The sequence below is a fragment of the Clupea harengus genome, chromosome 23 (assembly GCF_900700415.2).
Source record: "Clupea harengus chromosome 23, Ch_v2.0.2, whole genome shotgun sequence".
In the NCBI taxonomy this organism is placed as follows: domain Eukaryota; kingdom Metazoa; phylum Chordata; class Actinopteri; order Clupeiformes; family Clupeidae; genus Clupea; species Clupea harengus.
In genome coordinates this window covers 7,804,151-7,818,045 of record NC_045174.1, presented here as the reverse complement: position 1 = coordinate 7,818,045, position 13,895 = coordinate 7,804,151, and the positions used below count along the sequence as shown (strand labels likewise).

The 13,895-nt window shown below is 45.2% G+C and overlaps 1 protein-coding gene across 2 annotated transcripts in view; it reads right to left on the bottom strand.

Moving 5' to 3' along the window:
* The window catches only part of abcc3 (ATP-binding cassette, sub-family C (CFTR/MRP), member 3), a 47,207-nt gene that overhangs the window by 5,760 nt on the left and 27,552 nt on the right, over positions 1-13,895 (bottom strand). Inside the window, exons 12-24 of one of the 2 annotated variants that reach the window (XM_012814537.3) lie at positions 13,664-13,867; positions 12,908-13,054; positions 12,462-12,549; positions 12,061-12,127; positions 10,407-10,533; positions 8,855-9,031; positions 8,252-8,419; positions 7,596-7,779; positions 7,089-7,200; positions 6,681-6,837; positions 5,627-5,834; positions 4,361-4,671; positions 254-453 (exon numbers count right to left, since the gene is read on the bottom strand). In XM_012814537.3, coding sequence (XP_012669991.1) covers positions 254-453; positions 4,361-4,671; positions 5,627-5,834; positions 6,681-6,837; positions 7,089-7,200; positions 7,596-7,779; positions 8,252-8,419; positions 8,855-9,031; positions 10,407-10,533; positions 12,061-12,127; positions 12,462-12,549; positions 12,908-13,054; positions 13,664-13,867 — 2,150 coding nt within the window. Of the gene's footprint in view, positions 1-253; positions 454-2,467; positions 2,782-4,360; positions 4,672-5,626; positions 5,835-6,680; positions 6,838-7,088; positions 7,201-7,595; positions 7,780-8,251; positions 8,420-8,854; positions 9,032-10,406; positions 10,534-12,060; positions 12,128-12,461; positions 12,550-12,907; positions 13,055-13,663; positions 13,868-13,895 lie in introns of both variants that reach the window. The other variant, XM_031561278.2, reaches the window with a different exon arrangement.

The following is a 13,895-nucleotide window of genomic DNA, read 5'->3' as shown; positions in this document are numbered from 1 at the left end:
TTGCATCTTCGTTGGTGAAGGGCCTGAGCTCACTAATTTGACTTGCGTATCTAAAATGTTGCATTGTTTTACTTGAATATATAAGAGTGTTGTCCACCTTTGTCCAACACAGTTATCAAATCTCAATTCAGCCCAGGTAGTTGTCATTTTGTTTTCTGCAATTAAATTCTGCAATTTTATGGAGTGAGCCAAGCGGCCAGTTCATCATGATATTCATTGCTGAAACCCACGGCATGAGTGCGTCCACACCTACCTGTTGGCCACAATACCCGGGTAGTAACTCTTTTGGTTCTCGTCCACTTTGCTGTCGCTCAGGAGCACGAAGGCGATGTGTCGCCCGTACGCCCTGATCACGCTCGTACCCGTGATGGTCTCGGAAAAGTGGGAGTATATGGGGGACCTACTGACCGACTCCAGCCGCTTAAGCTGCCGCGACGTGGCAACGTAAAATCTCTATGGAGGAAATTAGGTGGGGAAGGAGGGAGGGAAGGATGGGGGGATGGGGGAGATGGAGGGATGTGAAGAAAGAGACATTCATTGTGTAAGATCTACACTCACAGCTAAACAGCTAAACAGATCAACAACAGATATGACGCAGTGAAAAGAAGGCTCAGAGAGGAACCATCTCCAGAGTCGTCATGACCGGCAAATTTGAGGTCTGTCTGTCTCATCCAACAGCTAGGTAAAAGGGTTTCTAGGGGCCATGCATAAAATAAGGTCCAACGTTCAACTCTGAAGATGGTTTCTCAAGTCCTTCTCAAAGCATAAAATGAATCATAAATGGTACAACAGAATTATAATACTTAAACATAAATTATAAATATTTTGAAATGGCATAAAATACAAATGATGAATTACCATATAATTACCATTGATGAATTTTACAGCACTATAAGCTGGCAATTCATACAGTTAGTAAATTTGAACAAAATACAAAAAACATTCCCTCGCTTTTGTTGCCTTGAAGAAATTGTTAACATTTAGTGTCATGGCCAAAGAGCAGACCCAGCAGGAAACATGCAAAAAGTGTTTGAAAGCAACGGCGGAAATATTTGGAAATGATTTAAAATCAAATCAAATAAAACAAAGCCAGACAAAAGCAGAGGCACAGTTGCTTACTAAAATATTAAGAGTACCCATCAGAGAAAAGCAATGAGGTGATAAAACCATTATGGAGTTGAGGTAGGAGTGTTCAATCAAATCCGTCTGCGTTTCAGTTCAGTGACCTACCTTCCTAAGATCTGAGGTACGAGTGGAACTACTAACTAATCATCAGTAGAAGTACATCACATCTCTATGTCCAGCAAATCCCATTCGGAGGAGAGTAGAGCTGAGTAGGCCTACATACAATCAAGGTAGCTTCAAGCTTATGATCAGTGTGTTCTCTCAGTAGGCTTGTGGAGTGTCAAGTGTGTGTGTGTGTGTGTGTGTGTGTGTGTGTGTGTGTGTGTACTTGACTGTGCTTGATCATGGTTATGGTTAGTTAAGTATATACTTGATATACTTGTCTATAAGCCCCCATGACACTCCTGGGGTTATACACTGGGAAAATATATACTATTTTGTACTGGGTCTATACATTGACAGTTGATTCAGTTAGAAGATTCTCAATCTGAGTTCACTGTTAGTTAATAATGATGTGATTAGGCAGCCAGGGAACAAGAAAGGCCTCCAGGTAAAATAAGCTTCTGCCTGACGTGGATTAGTGACATAGACACATTTGCAATCAAATGGTACTAAGCTCAAATGCCAAATGAATCAAGGCAAGATGCACAGAAACATATTCAACCCGAACATCAAAATACTGGTCCATGACAACACTTTGTTCTTGCTGAACAAACTGTCCTCATACAAACAATACAGCCTAATACAACTACATTACACTGTCCTTTAAACCAGGGAGTTAGCATAGCAATGTCTATGAAACAACAAATTAAAAACGAAAATACGAAAACATAAGTACCTCCCGGCCATATAAATATAAATACGACCTTCCCAATTGGGATTGAGAGTTAAGGTGAAGCCACTATCGGCAGTTACACTGCAAGTGCAGATTCCAATTCTGACCACTAGGGGTCACTGATCAGCATAACACTCAATAAGGCACCACACAAAGAGTGAGTGTAGTGGCTCAGATGGAGGTCTGGTGAAAGAACAGCAGTTTCTCACAGCTAAGTCAGGGTTCACTCCTTACTAACCTCGACTCTACTCTCTACTCTACTCTACTCTAAAAAAAAAGAAAAGAAATCTAGAAATCGCATGCTATGGTTGTGGCACTAGGACAGTGATAAAAAAAGAAGAAAAAAAGACGTACCATAACAAAAAAAAAACAACACACATAAACCACACAACATGATCACACGTATAATGTTATATAGCATGCTTGTCAAATGTTAACAAACAGAAACAACAACAACAACAACAAACAAAAAAAACACGAGTTAGCAGACGGTAAATTCCCATTTACCTGGACCCACCAATAGAACACCGTTAACGGCACTATGATTATGAGGATCAGAGGGGTGAGGGCAGAGCATATGATCAGCACATTTACTGTGTACCAGAAAGTCCGCATCCAGATATCAATATTGTCTGGGAGGAGCGTGTCTATTGTGTCCACGTCTTTGCCGAAGCGGTTCAGGAGCCTCCCGGTGGGAGTGCGCTCGAAAAAGGACTGTGGCGCGCGCAGCACGCCCTGGAGCATGTGCTGGTGGGTGTCGCGCGACGCCTTCAACATGCTGTAGGCCCGGCACAGTAAACAGTTGGCCAGAATCAGCAAACCTGTTTGTAGGGGGGGGGGGGGGGGGTGGGGGCAGGAGTAAGGGGGAGGGGAGGGGAGGTCAAAAGGAGAGAGGGGGGGGGGGGGGTTGAACGAGAGACAATGATGAAGGATGGGTTAATTGCTTGTCTCGATTTTTTGGTTGCTTGCTTTTTTTTTCTTTTCTTTTTTTTTGGGAGGGAAAAAAAAGGTTTATTTGCGAGCGTCTCTTGGGTTGCGTCTCCAGAGTTGTGAGTGGGTGGCGACGGGTCAGAGCGTAGGGAGGTGGGTGGGTGGTGGAGAGAGACAATGGGTGGGGTGGGGGGGTGATGGGGTGGTGGAATAGGTCTGCTGAATCTGCTCGAGATGAAACTCACTGTTAAAACTGAAACAAAGAGAGGGAGGCTGTGGCGACTTGCCACATGAAACATGGTTTCCTCCTGTTCTCCATAACCCATTCATTTCTGAAACCTTCATGCGGTGTGCAATACTGCAAACAAAAACATATGGTGAAAAGGCTCTCCTTAGACCTCCACCTGAAACAATATAAGTGTAAACAGACCATTCTAAACTACACAAGTGAAAACACACAAACACCTAACTGCAACTCTACCTAACAGCCACTAGGAGACGCCAGTGCACCATTCTACAAAAAGAAGGCGGGCCACATGTCCAAGTCCCAGTCTACTTCAGACAGAGGATGCTGTTGCGTCACAGAACAGCACACTACCATCACCGTTGCATAGTCTTTGTATAGCTCATCACATCCTTTGTCTTAGTGTGTGAGAGTGCAAGTGCGTATGTGTACACACCTGTGTGTGTGTGCGTGTGTGTGTGTGTGTGTGTGTGTGTGTGTGTGTGTGTGTGTGTGTGTGCACGTGCGTGCATGAGAGAGTGAGTGTATATGTGCAAGTGTGTGTGTGTGCATGTATGCGTGCATTCTTTTGTGGGTGTGTGTGTGTGTGTGTGTGTGTGTGTGTGTGTGTGTGTGTGTGGTGTGTGGTGTGTGTGTGTGTGTGTGCACGTGCTTGCATGAGAGAGTGAGTGTGTATGTGCAAGTGTGTGTGTGTGCATGTATGCGTGCATTTGTGTGTGTGTGTGTGTGTGTGTGTGTGTGTGTGTGTGTGTACAGAGGGGAAGGACAAAGCAGACAGGCTTGCAGTGGGCAGGAAACAGGCACGCTGCTGAGTCGCTGAGAATGTTGTGCAACTGTGTGGAGATAGAGTGAGATAAACCCGCTAGATCAACAGAAAAAGAACATGGCAAAGAGAAAGAAAGAAAGAGAGGGAGGGAGAGAGAGAGAGAGAGAGAGAGAGAGAGAGAGAGAGAGAGAGAGAGAGAGAGAGAGCTACAGGTCAGGAGTGTGAATACTGTGAGGAAGAGTCCTGCCATGACGAGGAAACACAGCTGCAATGGAAAGAAAGCTCTGAAGGCCCAATTGCATACTGCGCATGAACAAGGCCAGCGTTCAAACTGCGAAAAAGAAACAAAAAGAATCAAAGAAAGAACCAGCACAACACCAAATCGGAACCCGGAACTTTTTTTTCTCCTCCTCTTTTTTTGGTTCCCAGTTCTCCCTCTTCTGGTGTGTTTTTTTGTTACCTGCACAAAGAAGTAGATGAGAGCTAGGGGGACGATGACCACGGCAAAGATGGGCGTGCTGAAAATAATGACAATCATGACGGACAGCGAGCTGAAGGAGGTGCCAAGGAACATGAGCACGGTGGAAGGCAGCGCCTCGTCGATCACGTAGATGTCCTTGGAGAAGCGGTTGATGACGCGGCCCAGCGGTGTGGTGTCGTAGAAGGCCTGCGGCGTGTGGAACTTGTTCTCGAGCAGCGCGCCGTGCAGCTTGCGCGCCGCCTTGATTTTGCCCAGTGACAGGATGAGCGTGGAGAGCATGACCAGGACGCCTGTGTGTGTGTGTGTGTTTGTGTGTGTGTGAGATGGAGGGAGGAAGGGAAGAAGAGAGAGGAGGAAGAGAGGAGGTGAGGATAGCTACTTGTGGCTTATTACGGGAGAGGTTGGGAGGTCCAGTCAAAGAGTGGGAGAGAGGGAATCCCGACACAAGCAAATACTACAGGTGGAGGTGAATTAGGGGTCCTACCATAACTGCAGTACGAACAAACACACATTGGCAATTCAATTTCAGCCCATACACATCATTCTCCACTTTAACTCAAACACTAACACACACATTACAATTACATTTCTTAACATGAAACAAACAGTAAATCTATTTGTGTGGAGACTATCAATATATTCAATGTATTTAGGCATCCGTGTACAAGAGTTCAGAGGTCACACATACATGCCACAACAACAAGTGCAGTGCTACTTATCTGGCTGAAATGTGGGGTCCTGTAAGTGATCCTTGTGAGATTCACATGTCTCAAACTGCGTTTCCGTCACACAGCGTGAACTCGGGCTTAAAGTTTCACATTAGTCTCAGCGGGCTCTCCAGCATTGAGCATTGAGCTAAACCTTAAGCTGGGCCTTCTGTGTAAACACCCCAGATGTGTCAGATGTCTATAGTCTGCTTCACTCACTCCACGTCGCCGCTCTCAGTAGTAATACCGCGGTAACCACATCTACATTTACACATTTACATTTAGTCATTTAGCATACGCTTTTATCCAAAGCGACGCACAAAGGAGAAAACATCTATAAGACTGCAGATGCCTTGAACTGATAGCCTCTTCAAGCTGTCTTTTTGAACAATTTCAGTATTTTTAATATATATTTTTATATTATATATTTTACACTCTCTGTGACTCTCTGAGTTCCTATATCGGTTGTGGTTGTATGAAGCGCTGCCTTTTTCCTTAAGTAATTCCTTAAAAACCGCCGGCGGACGCAAGCGCTTACCTTGTGTGATGCCCAGCGCGGCGTACACCCCCACCCTCATGTCCACGTTGGTCTCCGTCCGGTTGAGCTTGGCGTCGTTGGTCCACTTGGTGAGCCAGATGTTGGCGCCGATGGCCGACCCGCTCTGGCAGGCGTACAAGAAGCAGATGAAGAGTGAGAGCAGAGGCCCCACCGCCTTCACGTACACCCAGTACACCTTCATCTTCACCTGCACAGGAGGGGACAACACACAACATTACATTTTTTTTTACATTGTCATTTAGCAGACGCTTTTGTCCAAATCGACGTACAAGGGAGAGAACAGTCAAGCTACGAGCAGTGGAGACCTAACAATAAATACTATTTTACATAAGAAATAGAAAAAAAGTGCAGGAATGTAACTGCTGTAAGTGCAAGTTAAGTACTAAACACCATGAGCCTGAGATAGGCAAGGTTAGGCGATTAAAGTCTACGCCCGTGTTAAGGTTAAGGGGTTGTAAAAGGGCTAGTTGTGAAATGTGTGATACATGCTAACATGTAACTATCCAATGCAGCCCTTTTCATGATAGTGAATTAGGGCTTCATATTATTTAGAAGCATTTTAAAAACCAAATTAGAGGCATTAGAACCTCACATACTTCTTTTGAGTTTTAGGAATGGGAATATATATCAATGTGTTCCTGTTAAATGAAAGAATTGCATAAATTGTGCAGAAGATAAACTGTAGACTCTATGGTTATCAAAGAAACAAATTGTTCAGTTGGTGTGTGTGGCAGTTGGGGTGGATGGACAGACAGCTGAACAGATGGCGAGACGGCGTGATTACCAGAGTGATTACCAGAGAGAGTCTAAAGAATGACACACGCACAGTCTGGGCAGTCTGCACTCAACACTGATGTCAATTCAAATTCAGGATTTACAAAAGCCAATTATGCTGCCCCCCCTGGCTAACAAGAACTTTGCGAGGTCAATCAACTCAGTCTCTGGATCGAGCCCAGCGCTCCTACGGCATCCCTTCCTCCTCGGTCACGTGGCAACGGCCAAGTGTTTTGGGGTGGCTGTTGTTTCTGCTCACCCTGCCCGTCTCCGACGTCTCCGCCTGGATGAGTTTGTCCATATTGGGCCCCTTCTTCTCGGGCGTGGGCTCCGCGTGCTTGAGCTCGCTGCAGCGCCGCTTGCGGATGGACTTGGTCTTGGGGTTCTCCCCGTCTATGGACATCACGCTGATCTGCCTGCCAGGGGTGAGCGAGGAGAGGAGGGTCTCAGAATGGGAGAACTATCAGAACCTGGTAATAGGAACTTTCTCACCGGGTTTTCTTTCAGGACACTCAACAGATCTTTATTCTAATGTTCTAATGTTCTGAAAAAAATTTACATTCAATCGATTACCTAAAAAAAAAAAAGGGTTCTGTGGATAAAGCAATTAAAATGGAAACATAATTATGCAAGTATCAACACGCATGGACTCCTTGATCATAAATACCTCATGAACTGCCGACGGGTCTCGTTTACCACTGGCTCGTTGTCCACCATGTCTGTGTGGTTGCTGAGCGCATCGTCGGGAAATGCTTCCTCCTCCTCCTCGATCATCTCCACTGGGTTTCAAAGTGAAGAGAAAGAGCCGTCATGTAAGAGCTCACTTACAATTACTCACTCACTTCTAACTTCAGCTTTGTGAAACAGTATGACGAAAGAACAGGAGAATAACCCGTCTCTGTGTTAGCCATCGTAAGAGACGACACATATGGAACAACAAATAAGAGTCAAACACGTTTAAGTTCATTAAGGTGTTAATATACTTTTGCTGTGTTCAATTCACTGGACCAGCTTGTTGTTATTGACGTATTGAGCAAATACAGACCTAAGAGCCCACTTTTAGCATACCTGTTACACTGCAACACATACTTTCAGACAATAAACACACACACACACACACACACACACACACACACGCACACAAACACAAGGGGGCCGAGGACTAAAAGCGTACTTGTCCCGTCATCATCTTCTATAATGTCTTCAAGAGAGTAGTTCCTGAGGAACTCGGCGAAAGCTCCGTTCTGCCTAAGCAGGTCCTGGTAGGAGCCTGTCTCAGACACTCTACCGTCTATCATCACCAAGATGTTGTCAACCTGAGATAGGAAGGTGATGCCATGCGTCACCAGAAGTCGTGTCTGTAAACACACACACACACACACACACACACACACACACAAACAAACATACAAAATAATTAGGTTAGTGACATTGTATTCAATTCTATTGGTTTTAGAAATCTTAAGCACTTCAAAACATAATACACAAGGCCATACTTAGTGTAGTCCTTAGTCCATTAACGATATCCAACTATCAGCTACATTAACGATATCTAACTATCAGCTACCACTGCACTAATGCTTGCCTTACATGACCCTTTCCTATAACAGATATCTGCACTTCCTTCCACTAGCTACAGTTTGAAGAAAAAAACACCCAGTAATTCAAGAGCAGTTAAGAACCGCCAAGCACTCATGTGCGGTTATTACCCTGTAATGAGCCATTAAAACCCAATTTAGAGGAATCGGCCAGTACTACTCAAACTCTCCACTCAGCCCAGGGGCCATCTGAGGGAAGAAAAAACACCGCCTCTGAAGATCCTGACGTTACCTTTCCTTTGAGGGCCCCGTCCGGGCCGATCACGTGGTCGAAGATGTGCTTGGCCACGTGGGCGTCCACGGCCGACAGCGGGTCGTCCAGCAGGTAGACGTCGGCGTCGCTGTAGAGCGCCCTCGCCAGGCTCACCCTCTGCCTCTGGCCCCCAGAGAGGTTGATGCCCTAAAGGAGGACGGGTGATTTACATTTGTGCGAAGATGGTAACAAGAATCAGCATTGCGATCATCAGCTCCATATACAGTATTTCATAAGGCACAATCTGCATTTGATATGGTGAACATTACACCCTGTAGCTGAGGGGTTGCAGTTATTTTATAGTTTGTAGTACCACACATAGGTTATAGTTCTGTGATCCAGTGTTGGGTTCATAATTAATTAATGAATCAAATATAAAAAATTCACTGAGAAATTCAACTACTACTACTACAACTTCCATGAAATTTAGAGTGGGTTCTGCCTGTATTTAAATGTGGCACAATAGTGTTTTTTAGTCCTCTCCACTCAAGTGCTCATTTGATTGACACGCACATGACTGGGACAGCGGAGACAAAAACAGGCTCCTTGAAGTCACTGAGTCTCCTCCTCCTCGTTCTGTACCTTCTCTCCGATCTCAGTCAAGTCGCCGCCGGGAAGCACTTCCAGGTCAGTGACGAGGGCGCAGGCCTCCAGGACGCATCGGTACTTCTGCTCCATGTAGGGCTTGCCAAACAGGATGTTGTCTCTCAGCGTGCAGTTCTGGATCCAGGCTTGCTGGGGCACGTAAGCCACTGAGCCCTGAAGACCAAGAGAGAGAGAAAGATAGAGAGAGAGAGAGAGAGGAGAGGGTGAGAGAGAGAGAGAGAGAGAGAGAGGAGAGGGTGAGAGAGAGAGGTTTTAGAGAGAGAGAGAGAGGGTGAGAGAGAGAGGGTGAGAGAGAGAGAGAAGAGGGTGAGAGAGAGAGGGTGAGAGAGAGAGAGGAGAGGGTGAGAGAGAGAGAGAGAGAGAGAGGAGAGGGTGAGAGAGAGAGAGAGGAGAGGGTGAGAGAGAGAGAGAGAGAGAGAGAGAGGAGAGAGGTTAGCAGGAGGGGAGACATTGGGACTGTGATTGAAACAGTCGAGCTCCGTGGCCTCTGTGAGTTTCCACGGTGATGCATGCCAAGCTTCCAGCTACTTACTGTCAGTCCACTATAACCATCATCATTAATTGACTATCACAGTTTTTTAAGTGAATAATGCTTACACGCATACTAAGATTGCTGTTGTGCTCTGCTTGCATTGCAAACAGTGGAAACAAGGTTTCAGATGCGCTCCAACTGGTTGCGTAGACTTATAGGGTCATAAATTCAGATGATGCACCTGGTTTGCCATGTCCAACGTCATAGTGTGGCAGGCCTCAAGCTCATTATAGGATTTCCTACTTTGTTTCAATTAATCCATTAACTGATTGATTAATTAAACAAACTAAAGTTCTTAAAACGCCTCCTTCACCTCTGCCCCATAATCCACACAAAAAGACACTGGCAATCTCTATTCCCTGTGACCACCGGTGCAACGGCAACTGTGCAGAGAGAACAAAAATAACCCTCGCTCCCGAGCAGCTTGGTTCAATTTAGCTCCTGGATTCCCAATAGCTGTGCACTCTGTCAAAGGGCTGGCAGGGGTCCCTGTGTGCCTTTAATCCAGCTACAACCACTAAAGAGAAAAGGCTTTTAACCTCTGCGAGGGTGAGAGAGAGAGAGAGAGAGAGAGAGAGAGAGAGAGAGAGAGAGAGAGAGAGAGCGCTTTGAAGATTAGATTTTTAAAGGCTGCCACTGTCTTGTGACGGCTCACAACAGTCTAACAAGATTTTAGGACAGATTAAGACAGCAGCATGGTGTACACTGCGCTTGGGCTTTTTGCTTCAGTTTGTATGAGAATGGATAAAATGGACATCAATTTGATTAACGCATCCATATAAATTATATCACACCATAAAAAGGCTATTTTAGTTGTCTTAATAGCCAATTATGAAAGCACAGTGTCTTGGTAGGCCTTATGAGGATATCGTGCTTAGTGTATAATTGACATTACAGCAACCAGTGACTTTCATTTCAAACTAATGACACCACAAGGGCATTGCTTCCATCGCTCCTCGTGCTCCCTGGGCACTGACTCGGTCTGGCTGCACACACCTTCACTGAGATCTGTCCCTCCAGCTTCTCCATCTCCCCCAGGAGGGCTGACACCAGGGAGGACTTCCCACAGCCCACCTGTCCCACCACTGCCAGCAGCGAACCCTGGGGCGCCATCACGTTAATGCTGGAAAGACACAGAGACACATCACGTTATTACAACAGACACAGACGTAATCACAGTAGGGATACAGACATGGACATCACAGCGACACAGAACTATCACATTACACATAGACATAGGAACATCACATTAGGTCTACAGACACAGAAATATCACAGTAGGTGACAGTGAGTGAGACCTTATGGCTAGAGACAAGGACATTACACAGACATTAGACAGGCATTACAGACCAGTGATATCAGATTAGGACCACAGACTGACAATATCCATTTGGGACTACAGCCAGATGGCATCACATTAGAGCATGAAATAGACACATATCAGGACAACAGCCAAACAAACAAACAAACATTAGGACAGCAGACAGACAAGACATCATCACAGACATATAGTCTACATGGAAGAGGGAGGGAGCACACATGGGCTACTGATGAAAACTTAACTTACTAAATGTAAATGTAAATGTAAATGTAAATGCAAAAAACCATTCCAACCAGGCTAGACAGTACAAGAGGGAGAGTCATTCATAAGCCATCCATAATTAGTTCCTACTTGATTCCTGGCTAAATTTGATTTATGGACTAATTCAAATTGATTTAATTAGTGTCAGGTAAATGCAAACAAACCGCACCCGAGTTGCTTGCTTTTTTAACCCATGTCCTCCATACAGAGTTGCAAAACTGGGTTTGTAAAATGTGTTACAAAGAATGCTATCATGTGTCTACTGAACGCATCATCAACACGTCTCTATTGTGCTCTGTGCTCGATTCGCTTGGAGTGGGTGTGTCATAGGTGGGTGTGGCATGTGGGAATGGTGTACCGGACTGAACTAGCACGCTAGCCAGCAAGTAGGCTATCCAGTCACTTGTCTTCACTGTCATGCTGTTAAAGTAAGCCCAGGATTAAATATCTAACATACCGGGAACAACAACAACCCCTTACAAGGCCCTCCAAGCTGTTCTTTAGAGCAAATTTAACGAACAACGCCATAGTCCTGCAGTTTTCAAACTGCCAGAGACGACAACAACCTATCAGATTGGCCGCAACAGGCTGAAATTCGCTCCTCATTTGCATAGGATTAAACTTTTATTTCCTGTTTTTGCTCGCTTCGCCCCCTTTTCTTCATCTATGTCTATGCCTTCCTCTGGAAAATAATGGTGTTTCGCTTCGCTTGTTTCGCGGGCATGTATCAGTACCATAAATGAGTCTCAGGCCAGTAGGTGGTAGGTCAGGCCTTTTAATTGCCGTTTATTTTTTCACTGCTTTGTAATACTGTTTTTACTCTTTTAGCGAGATGCTAACAACATCAAGATCATGGGTTCTATACCCAAGAACACATACACTGATGAAAATGTATCAGTGTCCCAGTCAAATGTATATCTGTATGGTACTGTACTGTGATAACTTGTGGTAAATGTCACTTGAGGTAAAAGAATAAAATGTGAATGAAAATGTACTTTTAATGGTTTTTATATGTAAGTGGGTACATGGATGGGCTGTGGGGTTGGTAGATGGTCTGTGAGCTCTTACTTGTGAAGCGTGGTGGCGTCTTGCTTGGCCCATGAGAATGTGCCATTGATGACGGTCACAGCAAATTCTGAAAGTGAACAGCACATTGTCCCATTTGTAAGTCAAGAGAGAGAGAGAAAGAGACACTAAAATGGCAATGACTCAGCATAAACACAAACTGTCTGTTGTAGACCCTCCCTTCCTCCCTAATACGAGAGCTCACTCACAATGACTCGACAGAAATAGAAACCCACAGCCCAAGAAAAGAAAAAGAAAGAAGGAGGGGAAAAAACAAACAAAAAGTGGAGACTAATCCTAACCTGTCAGGGGAGGTTTTCAGGTTACGTGATGTAAGCCAGAACAAAAGGGTGAGGGGGCATGAGGGTGTGTGTGTGTGTTTGGGGGGGTGGGGGGGTGCGTACCTGAGCTGGTGTGTTTTCTGTCCACGGCTTCAGGATCCAGCTCATCGTGACTAAGAAAACCCTGGATTCGCTTCAGAGACACGCTGGCCTGTCCACCGGGGTCAGCAAGGGAAACAAAACAGGAAAGTGCAAGAGAGAATGAGAGAAAGAGAGAAAGATAGAGGGAGAGAGAGTAACAACAAGTGATGCATCTTAGATGATTAATGAAGATGATACTGACCAGAGTGAGTGCAGAGTTGTATAAATAGTCCTTCCTTTCCTTAAACAAAACAGACCTTTTGCATGTATACAGACTCCCTCCAATGAGGTCACCCACATCCAAGGCTAAACTGAACTCTATTTGGAAGCACTTGGCCCGCTCCTGGGTTTGTTCGGAACACGGTGAGAGGGTTTTGGAAATAAATAAAATAAAAAAATCGGATCAGTGCAGGGGGAGAGGCTCTTACCTGCACAATGCTGCTGATGACCTGGGGGAGCATGTTTAGGGGGAACCTCAGGATGTTGAACAGAGACAGGGACACAAAGGCCTTCTGAGCATCTAAAACGTTGTTCTCATCAACCATCACATACACGGCGAACGATGTCAGGGCAACCTGAAAAGACATTACAAAAAAAGAAAAGAAAGAACAGTGAGATGTGGTGTCTTTACAGAGTGACTACTACTACGGTTTAGATTAAATCACAAACCAAGCTTGCACGTTTTTTCAGGGTCACCACTTAGTAGTTTTCGTCTCCTTATCTCCACATTTTTCTTCTGTTTATAAAAACACCACCAACACGTGACTTGAGGCAATTCAATACTCCTGCAGTGAGACATCGGAGGTCTCTGAAACCTGACTCCCAGATAAGGCCCTCCACTTATCTGAAGAACACCTGGTGTTTTGTTAGACATGGAGGAGCAGTGTGTCTAAAGGCACATTCCACTTACCCTAACCCTTTTTTTTGGTTTGTTCCCGCTCATTCCCGCTGCCTAATCACAAGCGCATAAACTGCTCGAGGGCCCGTTCTTTTCTCCTAAGCCTAACTTTTGTGAACTGCTTTGCCCTCTTGAGTCAGTCGTAGATAAAAGGGGCTTGCGCTTTTAAGTCAAATCTGATTATTGACATTTACATACGGTCGACTGGTTGCTCGTGTTTGTTTCGCATTTAAACCAGTTGACTTGGGAAATATACGGAATGTCTCTGCATGCAGGATGTCCTCACCATGAAGGGTGCGGTGGTCCAGGCCATGATGGAGAGAGCGCTGAGGTAGGCGGTCTTGCGCAGCACATTGAGCTCCTTCTGGCGGATTTCTAGAACCTTCTCCTGGAAGGACTTCTCCCAGGCGTAGAGCTTCAACACCTTGATGCCGTTCAGAATCTCATTCATCAGCTTGATGCGGGCATCTTTGTACTGCATTTGCTCAACCTGTTACAAGAGTCAAAATAGAAAAAAA